Genomic DNA, 12,047 nt, shown 5'->3' with positions numbered 1-12,047 from the left:
CAGGATTTGATCACAACACATTAGGACGAAGAGAAATTTAAAATTGTATGTTAAAATCATATGTTAATTGTTCTACCTTGGTATTTGTAAGTTTTATCCAGATTTGTGAAATAACTCCAGATACAATTCAACATCCACATATTTATATGATACTGACCTGAATGGTAGCTTTCTTTCATTTTCGTCAAGACACATAATAAGTTTATTTATTTGTGTCTTACCTAGCCTTATACACTGAAATGTTCTTGTATATTTTCTAGGTCATATTGAGTCATCGACAAACAGTGGAAATCAAAACTAAATTTCCCAACAATGTAAAACAGAAGCCACTTATTAAGACAATGAGTGAAAATAGTGTTACTTTCGAAGATGGTTCTACACTTCAAGTGGATACTGTATTTTATTGTACAGGTATTCTTTTTCATTCCTTCAAATAAAGCCTTCGTATTTTATATTATTGTTTGTTAACTCACAAAAATACATAAAATGTTTAGATGTGATATATTATTGTTTTCAACATTTAACATGTGATTTTCCTGTCATTTGTTAAACCATAATATGAGATTTAATCTGGGTTGAAAAACAGAAAGCTAATAAAATATTTTACATATATTTAAAGTTTGAACTTTCAACTCCAGAATTCAGTTGGAGTTTCATATTAAACATATTACAAAACAAATAATGTATACACATAAGACTGAGGCCGGAGATTTCGAAATAAAACGAAAAAGAAAAAAAGAAAAGAAAGAACCGTCAACACGAGCAACTGTCCACGTCTCATATATGTTAATTTACAAGTCTAGAATGTGTGGACCTGGGCCACACGACACATAGAGGGTTCATACAGTAGTTTTTTGCCCATCTATAAATGGAGTTGTAGAGAGTTTATGGATGATGTTACTTTTCAATTAGTCCCCTGACTAGTCAACACAGTTTGTTCATTGATGTTCGACCGCGTTAATCTCGCTGGTAAAACATGATTTGTCGAAGGCGTGTAAAATTTCATCTAGAGCATGTCTCTCATCATCAGTGTCCAAATGACTATCGTCGATTTTTTTGAGGTTTGGAAAAAGATGAAAGTGAAAGGTAAGAAATTAGTAGAATAAGGTGGGTGGGGGACCAATCCGTAGCTGCAATCGTGAATTGCTGCCATTGTAATGACGAATTGTAGCTATAGGTACTCTCTTGATGAGGAAACACACTTGCTGTATAGTTTACGAATACGCTTCTGCCGAATATTATCACGGAGTCGTCGGAGAATACCTGTATAATACTCCCTAGTAGAGATGCAAAAAAGCCGGCTTTTTTGAATCGATGTTTTTTTTCACATAAAAAGCCGGCTTTTTTGGGAAAAAAAAACGAGAATTTTGGAAATTTTGGCTTTTTTCAACTTCATGATTTTTCTATCTAAATAGCTTTCTTATAGTATATTCTATAGTTAGATAAGAATTCCATGACCTGAATGTGATATTTCGCTCTGAAATTCACCATCAAGATGGATGGAGCACATGTTTTACAAATTAAAGCTAACATGAAGAATGTAGTATTTGAGGGTAATTTTAGAGGCTATTTAACTTTATTTTAACTTTTGAGTTATCGACATCTTTTTCTTCTCTAGTCTGTCATCCGTATTTCATTTCTAAGAGCTTTTAGTACTCTAGCTTCTAGCGCAAAAGTTAAACTTGCCCGTTTTTCTATTTATCCGTCAAAGCGTACGTTTTTCAATATATCCGTCAAACCGTACTTCCACATTTCTGTTATACTGTAGCTGTGAAGTAATTTAGCAATAATTTTCCGGACACAACCTTGAATACTAATTTATACAAATAATCAGTAGCGGATTTAGAAAAGTACTTTAGAAGGTTTTTTTCTGATTGTTTCGTTTCCTAAAAAGTCCTAATTTTATTTGGGAAGTGCTTGAAGTTTATGAGTACAGGCATAACTAATATTTCGTTTCGTTTATATGTTTAGCAATAATCTTCCGGATACAACTTGAAAAATCATTTTATACTGAGAATCAGTGGCGGATTTAGAAAAGTATTTTGGGAAGGGTTTCTTACTAATGTTTAGTTTTTTTAAACATTCGTAATTTTTATTTGACGGGAGCTTAAAGTTTATGAGTAAAGGCATAAATAATAGATATTTCGTTTGTTGCAGACATTCCGTAACTTTGGGGAACGGGCTTCAGTCCGAAAGACCGCCCCCCTAACCTTCGCAAATCCGTCACTGCTGGTAATTAGTAGTAATAACGATTTAAAAACAATAAAAAAGGAAGTCTCCCAACTCACAGTACACGCACTATTTCTACATTCACAGATGGAATGAAGAAAAGCTTTGTCAGAATGGTCGAATGCTGGTTGAATCCCGGACTTCCCGATAGAAGCGCAAAAGCTAATCACTCAGTCATGTTTGTTGTGCAGTTGTATTTAGCTTAACTTAAATATATTCCGTAGTCTTTTTTTTGGGGGGGGGGGGGAGTTCCGTAATGATACGTTGAATCCCTCTTGTTAAAAATTCAGAAAACTTGAGGATTGGGTAAACTGTGATGGTGGTTCTATAAAACTTAACTGTAGAATTTCAAGAATATACAGAACCAAAAGCTCTAGATGTGCAGCCTTTAAGTGTATCATATAAATCTAAGTATTTCTCTTATGTTTTATTTTAATTTTATTTTGTTTCAAAAAGAGGGTATGGAATATTTTGAAGTAAAAATACTACATACTATTTTGCTAGTTATTTGTGTATTCTTTAAAAAGAAGTGTTTACTTTTAGGGTTGGCTGGTTTACACCAACTTTTTTTTTTAATAACTGGTTTAAACCACAAAAATATAAAGAATGAAAAATGCGAATCGTGTAAACTTCATGGTAACGTTTCCAGATATCAAACCACCTGCAATAGTTTTATTTCCCTTTCACCTTTTAATCAAGGTGTCCCATGTTCAATTCTCGGTCGAACCACAAACCTTCTTTCATGCGTAACCCAAGTAGCGGTTCGGATGTCAGTTTAAGCGAAAGTCTTCTTCTTGATAACCTCGGTATTTCGAAAGGATGTTAAGCCTAAATATACGAAACAAACCAAATTGTATATTTCTGCATGCCTAAATACGTGTTGTTTTATAAAGAAGCCAATATTGCTTAAATATATTGATGGAAATTGGCAAAATTTATCGATTGCCTACGTAGCTTCCAACATTAGCTTGGATTGGACTTTCAATGATATCTACGTACCGGTACTAAATTTGTAATTTAATACCTCAGTTTTAGCGTACTGATTATGGTACGTTGACCTTTAAATTTTACATGCAAAGCAATAACAGGATTTTCCCGTTATTGTCTTACATTTCAAGTAATGACGGGATTTTCCCAATGGCTAGGGCGGGAGATTCTCAACTTAAGAAATTTACTGACCGCACTTCTTTAAGCTTATGGGAGTTCTTCCGGCATAACCCCGCTGTTGCATAATAACATCAAGGCGAAACAAACTTATTTCTGTGAATATGTAATATAAATACATAAAGCAAAAAATCTAAGTCAAAAAAGCCTGGTTTAAACATCCCCCAAAAAAACGGGTTTTTGGCATTTTCAAAAACAACCACGGTTCTTGCCAACTCTGCTTACTTTTGTATATAGGAGGTTAAAAAATTCTTATTATATACATTGGTTAATCCTGTGGAATTCATAATGTAAATATGTTGAAGAAAAATTGTTTGAAATATTTTTTCGAAATTCATAGTTTATTTTCGATGTTTTATATTATTATCAGCATCAACCACTAATTAAATGATTTTTTGTGTTATAGAGAAGCGATACAAAGTCTGTTTTATCAATTTAAAGCAGTATTTTGAAAAAAGCCCAAAATTTCCCAAGCAAAAAAGCAAAGCAGAAAAAACCGAGTTTTTTTTTCCAAAAAAGCCGGTTTTTTTCCGAGCCCTTGCATCTCTACTCCCTAGTAACTTTTAGTCCTTTTGAAAAATAGCCCATCATCATTATCCCTTCCGAATCCGAGAAAACTGTAGCCATCACTTTTCCTGCTGAGGGCACTAACTTGGTCTTTTCACAAAGGGGTATGGGAGGTGTTTCTATTGATTGAAACTTCCTTTGGACTTTTGTTGGTAATAGTGGACTTAGGTATCATCTACTGTTATGAATCGAGTGCAAAAGGCACCTACATTTGTCCGGAGGAGATGAAGATTTTCCCTTCAAATGTTGCGTCTGGCGAGCTTTTGACCGGTCAACGCTTACAGTAAACAAGTCCACTGTCCCAGAAATCTGCCTGATGCCAATCGCCGATCATTCGTGATGATTTTTTTCACTTCGTCAATATTCTCCTTAGTTCTTATACGGGCCTTCTTGATTGAGTGTCATCTTCAATGGTTGTTTCCCCCCCTCTTAAATTCCGCTACCCTTTTCTTCATTGTGGGATATGAAGGGACACTATCACCTAAAGTAACAACCATGTCGTCGGCGTTGATCTCCTGCGAATTTTAAATTTTCTTGTGGACTCAAATTCAATTTCTCCATTTAGTTACTCAAACTTCTGAAACCAAATAAAATGAAATACTTGAGTTTTACATTCCACGGTAATGCTGTTTAGGCTAAAGGAGACGGCACTCAATCTTCTGTCTTCCTGAACCTGTAACAAAAGAATAAAAGTTGATATTAATATAAAATTTGGTATGACATCATAGGAAGGTTCACTAAATACGACTTAAGAAATATTAGAACGAGACACGTAATACTTTTGATTAAGTTCAGAGTTTATGTAAAAACCCCCGTGTTTGGTAATTTTATTTATGTCAAAGGATATATTCACACTAGCTGAAATACCCATTCTTGTCATGAGTGAGATAACATATCTATGTAAACAAACTGAACAAGGAAAGAAAAATATCGGTCATTTTCAAATACCTTTACATATCCCGGTAAACACCCTCTGAGACCCCCTGGTTTGAATTTTGAACAAAAAGCGCCTCTGGTCCCCAGTCGATGGGGGCTTATTTGGAAGTCAACCCTGTAGGAGTAACACCATTTATCTCAGAGACGGCGAAACTATGGATTTGACACTAATATCGGTCATTTTGCATTATTTTTACCTCTCGGAATTCCCTCGGTGACCCCCAGCTCACAGCCGAATGGGGTGGATTTGGAAGTTAATGCGACCACAGTTTCACCATTGATCTCAGCGACTGCGAAAACTATGAATTTGACATTAAATCGGTCATTTTCTACTACTTTTACATGTCCCGGTAAAAGCCACCCTGAGACCCTCTGTTTCGAATTTTGATAAAAGCGCTTTACGTCTTGGTCTGGGGCTGGATCAAGGTACCCGTGACCAAACTTTCGTAACTCTCGGTCCACTCGTATGGCTCACAGGGCGTACAGAGACATACAGATAGACGCTCAAACGAAATCTTTATTTATTAGAAGATAATCATTGCAGAACATAAGAAATTATTATGTTTAATATATGATATCTGATGTAGGTGTTCACAGAACGTGGATATTATATATGTGAATATTAAGTACAAAATAATAAAATCATGTAATAGCAATAAATAAGTTATTTAGTGTATACAGTATATTTGCAATTAATTGTCATATAGAGATTACTTCTCAACATTCTCATTACAGAATGTCATTTACGTTCTTGAAATATTACTTGGGACACAAAGAGAGGGTATAAACAAAGAATATAAGAAGTCGGATCATGGTTCCAGACAACTCAATAGCACCAAAACACTCGCAAGAAATTCCTGAACACCAGTTGTCACGTGAACAGAGTGGAATTGTCCTTATGAAGCATGCCACAACGGAAAGTCTTTATATAATGTCTTGGTCGCTCTCTCTCTTTTTCTCTTTCGCTATCTTATCTGTATCTGTATACATAAAACTGGATGTACAGTCAGAAACTTTAGAACATGGAGGTTGGAAATATAAGAAATGATAGCTTTTTCCAGTAGTAGAATAGTTTCACTGTATGCCTGATAGTTGGACAACCAAAATGTCAGCAAATACATGCCCGAAAACATAATATCCCAGGATATTCCTCCACTTGGAGGAAAAGTTATTACTATTTGAGAGCATCACTTAGTGAAAGAACCACGTGATAAATCAGCAGAAATTCCATTCACGTTAAGTTCTAAAATATAGGAATTAATTCAAAGAAAACTAAAATAATAATACGCATCATGCAGAGCCCGAAAAAGTGTGGAAATCTAAACAAAATTAGAAAATAAGGAAAAAGGGAAAGGAAAGAGCGAAAGATATGGGAATAAATTAAAGGCTTAAGGATAAACATTCTGCGTCTTTCTCCTTGCGTCTGTCTTGTTTTTGTTTTCCCTTTATGGGATAAATCTCTTTCAGTATCAATCGCGAATCTCATTTACAATGTTTAATTCCTTTCAAAAAAGTAACGATTAATCCAGGGTGGGATTTCAACACAAGACCCTTACAATGACAGTCACACACGCTGTCTACTTACATGGAACATCGTAAAGTGTTGCACGCCGATTTCAACGAATTTTTGCAGGTAGATACTAGACATAAAATAAAGTTACCCATATTTTTTTTTGTTTCTGCGGAAAAACGGTTTGAAGGGGCCTAAGGCCCTCCCAGAATATTTTCAAAGGAGTTCGAAATCTCCAAAAGGACAGGAATAATTTACAGAAAAAGGCACATGTACATACTAGATATACAAGTAAAATATACGTATTTGCTATTTCCTGCGGAAGAACTGTTGCAAGGAGAGCCATATCCCCACCAAATTCATCCAAATAGCTTAGAAAGGTCACAATCCGCAAACGATCACAAAAATTCGGATGAAGGTACAAATGCATATGTTATAAAGTGGTGGATAGTACTTGCAATATGTATTTCTTCATTGCACGTCTAACACAGACCAACAGTTTTTTAAGCACAATATCTTACGCAACAAACGTGTCACAATAATGATATTCCACAAAAAAAATGTTGTAAACAAAGTGATATCTTACACCAAACACAACGAATCACAGCAACCTGTACACAAATGTCACATGTCGGGATGTGATTCGTGGAAAAGGAAAACTCTGCTGGGGTCTGAAATTGTGCAGGTTTGTCTGTTGTATAGCTAATGTGATTAGATGACATCTTTGTATCTTGGAGAGGAGAATTGATTATGTGTCAGAGATTGTAGTTTGATTATGTTATCTTGTAGATGCAAATTAATATCAGACTGTTGTAAGATAACAGTGTCCGAAATCCTGCGCACAAAGGTCTTCCACAAACGAAAAAAGTACACATCTAGTGGTTGCAGGTTCCAAGTTAAACCTTGAGGTATTGTAAGTAGCACACTATTTTTCTCTTCCGGTTCAATGGAACGTAGGGTATTTTCACAATATCCACTCCAAGTGTCCAATAGAAAAACTGCTTGACGCTGTGTTGTAGGAAAATACACATGCTCTAGCCAACGACAATAAAGTTCTTTTGTGAGGTTTAGTGATTTTGAGGCGGCAAGATATACGTTACGGGGGGCGAAACACAATGTTGTGCACGCGTGGGCCGAACTCACCAGTTGGCTCCTTCAGGACAATGAGTAATGGTGCTAGCAAAGCACCATCGGCAGAGATGGTCGGTTGTATTGTATAACTGTGTGTTATCGCACTCACGGATTAGACAACTGTTACCACTTTCTTCATTCCCTGACCAGCCAAGGTTCGACCGCCATTCACTTCTAGTTGGTAACCACTTTGATCGGAGTTGTACACATTACTTGGGCCAAATTGGATAATATGGTGTTTTACATTGTCAATTAAGGCATTTACGTTTCTCAATATGTCCTCTTTAGCTTCAGACATATGTGTCGTAGATATAAATTTCGTCACCTTTTGGGATACAATTTTGTGTGTTATTTTAAACTCACACAGCCAGGTATTTGATGCCTTAAATAGTGGAAGGTGAAATCTATTGCTGGCCTGCAGAGCCCATCGTCGTAGATCAACATCGTGTACTGGAAAGTGTGCCTCACGAGCGTCTTGGAATTGCCGACGAACGTACTGAAATACCTGTGATATCCTATCCTTCCGTGTTCCTCCACCAGTGACTTGCTTTTCCCAGCGTTCTACCTGCTGCCTTGAGGTTAGCTTTCTAAATTTTGCTTGTACGGGCCAAAGGGATAGCGGTCTTTTAATACCACTTCTCCAGTAGTTGACAGCCTTTTATTTGTATGTAAAGGTGATGTCTGCTTGATCATTTACGGTTGTGCCTCTATCGCACTCTTCTACGCCGTCATCCACAGGAGAATATTGCGCGGTATCCTCTTCCCAGTCGTCCACTCAAATGCTAATGTTAATATTTCTTCTGTGCCCAACCTAACCATATCGTCCATCCAGTATTCCAGCAAGCATTGCAATATACGTGCTGTATCCCTTTCCTGTGCTGTTATTGGCGATTCTGGTCGACGTATCACTTCAAAATCAACGAACAATAAATGCAGAATGTTAGCAGGATTCATGCTGGATTTCTCTTCTTTAACACGTTGATGGAATAACGAATTTATATCATACACATATGAGTATCTGACGCAATGTACTTAACTTCTTAATTACACAATGTACACAAGGTAGATATTGATATCTCATTTTGCACGTGTAGTTTATTATTTTGAAGTGTTCTTTTGTGGCATGCACGTATCAATATCACAAGTAAACAAGTTGGCACAAGCCAAGGGCCAGATAACTATAATTGCACACCGCCTTGTCAATTATAGGTCATGTGTTTTGCACACAGAGATAAAATTACTATCGCTCGAACTTATCATATGCAGCGATGAGCATAATCACCTCGTAGGCTTGCTGCTGCAAAATAACATTATACATATCTCCTAATACAGTTTGATATCTTCTGCTTCCCAATTATATGCACTCAACCTTTGAAACGGTTCTTCAGAATACACATCTCCCGCATTGTTTGTTCAGTAAATGACACTTTAACAGCTTCCTGTCTGTGAGACATAAGATATTCGTATGTCTTTTCAAAAGTTCTTTCTTTTACCTCTTTCTTTTACGTGTAGTTTCTCCATGAGTGGGATATATATATATATATATATATATATATATATATATATATATATATATATATATAGGCTCGTAACATAAATATATACGGACCTCAGAAATATATGTTTGGTATGTGAAATATATGCTGGAAATTCCTGCAAATTGTTTGAGAGATTTTGAAGATTTAGAGCTTTTTTGAAAATATTTCGGAAGGAGCTTACTTCCCTTCAAAGAAAAATACGTATTTCTTGCTATTAAGTGTACTATATGCATGCATAGTTTCCTCGGAATCACTTCTACCCTTTTGTCGAATTTGGCCTTTCTCATTACTTTTGCAGATATTTAAATAGGGGCCGTTGTTCCCCCTGCAACCTTTTTCTCACACAAAAGGAAAACCCGTATTCCTTATTTTTTTTATCTACTATGTGTATACGCCTTTTTCTGCAAATTGCTCATGTTCTTTTAGAGATTTCAAGCTTTTTTTGAAAATATTTCAGGAGGGGATTTGGCCCCTTCAAACCGTTTTTCCGCAGAAACGAAACAATACGTGTTCCTTACTTTTAAGTTTAGTACCTGCATGCGTAGTTTCCTTCGAATCGCTTGTGTCCTTTTTCGATTTTGGTCTTTGTCATTATTTTTGGAGATATTTAAGTAGGTTCAGTTCTTCCCCCTGCAACCATTTCCTCACACAAAAGCAAAACCCCGTATTCGTTAATTTTCTGTCTAGTATGTATACGCCTTTTTCTGCAAATTATTCCTGTCCTTTTGGAGATTTGGAGATATTTAAATCGGGGCCGCTGTTCCCCCTGCAACTGTATATTCACACAAAAGAAAAAAAAACGTATTCCTGAATTTTCTATATATTATGTATATACACCTGTTTTTGCAAATTGCTCGTGTTCTTTTGGAGATTTCAAGCTTTCTTGAAAATATTTCGGGAGGCGCTTAGGTCCCTTCAAACCGTTTTCCCGCAGAAACAATAAATTGGGTCACTTTATTTTGTGTCTAGTATCTACCTGCAAAATTTCGTTGAAATCGGCTTGCAACACTTTACTGATGTTCCGTTCCATGTTAGCTACACAGGCGATATCAAGTATGTTTTTAAATCAGCCATTACACCCGCTATTATCAAACGTGTTGTTAAATCAGCTATTGTCTGCGAGTTACCCCAGTTCCATTTGAAGTTTGAATTGAAGACCTGAATTGCAAAACATCCCAAGTTCACCCTCTTTTTTGTATTTTTCGTTTTCTGTTTTTCATGTTAGCATTTTTGTTTCAGGGCTACTCACTTGTATAATACCTAAGTCCAAATCAAAACTTTTTAAAACAAAATCAAAATAATTTCAGCTTAACAGAATAGCACTCCAAGTATAATCGTCTTGTCTTCTAAAAACGAAAAAGTACTCTGGTGGATGTTCTGCAATTCAGATCTTCAATTTTATTTACGACTTTTAACCATCTTTGGCTCGCAGGCTCCTTGCTTTCATAAAAAAAAAAAACATTTGTTCTGTAGATTAAAATCATGACAAATTAATCTATATTCTTGGGAACTTGCTGTTGCATCAACACACATATATACAGGGTGTAACAAAAAGGTACGGCAAAATTTCAGCGGTGGATTCCTTCTGGGTAGACAAGCAAAATCGTTCATATGACCATATGTCGGTAAGTGCATCATTACAGAGTTACGGCCATTGAGCCACCTAATGGTGGAAATAGTCACATTCTGATCGCTCCTTAATGTGACTCAATTTAAACCTCAATAACTCAGAACCTAATTAAGCTAGGAAGATAACTTTTGTATCTATGTATTTCTGAAGGACGATGCTTTCCGCTAATATGTGGGGGAGTATCACGGCGGACATGGGAGGGTAATCACTTGTACTTTGTGCATTACTGTTTTGGAGATGGCATTCCTTCCTCCTTGGGAGTACACTCATAAAATGCATATTAGCAGAAAACTTCATTTCTGCAGGAACACATTGCTACTAAAATTACCTTCCTATCTTATTTATAGTTTGAGATGTCACATTAGGGGCGACCAGCATGTGACTATTTCACACCATGAGGCGGCTCAGTGGCCGTAACTCTGTAACGATGTATTTCCCGACATATGGTCATCTGAACTTTTTTGCTTGTCTACCCATAAGGAATCCACCCATGAATTTTTGCCGTTCCTTTTTGTTACATCCTGTATATACAAGATCCCTTTTGTAGATTTACAAAATCACTCTTTCTGTTCTCAATCTACAAAACGGGTCTTGAAAGAGGTGGTCGCACTGGTAATGACATCTCGTAGAGTCGTTATGTAGCACACACAGTATAAATTAAGCTTGGAAACCACAAATTGCAAGTTCTGCCGCGGATAATTCGGTAAGGTGTCTGCTTGTTGAGTGGGCAACCCAGATTCATATCACGGCTGGTACGATTTGCTAGTTTTCCTTTTCAAAATACATTTCTATATGTTTATATTTCTTCTTAATAATTGATTTATTGCAACTTTTTTGTAGATTTTCTTAAATTAGTGGGGGTTAAGTAGTCAAAAGATTAAAATGCATGTATGACTACTTTATCCGTGTGTGTAGTCATATATGTATCTTTACATATTTGTTTCTTTCTTTCAACTAATGTTGCCACGAGACGAGACAGAACCCTTTGATACGAGACACGAGACGAGACAGACTTCTTGTCCCGCCTCGTTTCCAAGACGAGACGAGACGTCTCTTGAAATGCCTCGTCTCGTCTCATGTCTCAAAAATACAAACACAGTTTTTGAAACTTTTTAAAAAATTATTAACTCGGAATAAATTATTTGCCTTCAAAAGTATACCAGCGTTTATTATTTCAAATGAGGACTACCCTAAAAGAACAAGGAAGACCTAAATCTATTTTTTAGTGATTCTTACAAACAGCTTACATTTCCATTTTCCAACCGATTCAAGTTTAAATATTTAGTCATATTGCTCCAGTTTCAAGTAAAATGTTAAACCATTCATCGAGATCAGTGTTTCA

The 12,047-nt window shown here is 36.2% G+C and overlaps 1 protein-coding gene across 2 annotated transcripts in view; it reads left to right on the top strand.

Annotated features, from left to right (window-relative positions):
- Positions 1–12,047, top strand: part of LOC145688406 (senecionine N-oxygenase-like) — a 299,767-nt gene that overhangs the window by 251,757 nt on the left and 35,963 nt on the right. For both annotated transcript variants that reach the window (XM_081762592.1, XM_081762593.1), the window contains one exon: positions 261–411. In XM_081762592.1, the coding sequence (XP_081618718.1) occupies positions 261–411 (151 nt within the window). The remainder of the gene's footprint in view (positions 1–260; positions 412–12,047) is intronic.

The sequence above is a fragment of the Thermobia domestica genome, chromosome 6 (assembly GCF_964235325.1).
Source record: "Thermobia domestica chromosome 6, izTheDome1.hap1.1, whole genome shotgun sequence".
NCBI lineage: Eukaryota > Metazoa > Arthropoda > Insecta > Zygentoma > Lepismatidae > Thermobia > Thermobia domestica.
This window is presented reverse-complemented; position numbering and strand designations above follow the sequence as displayed.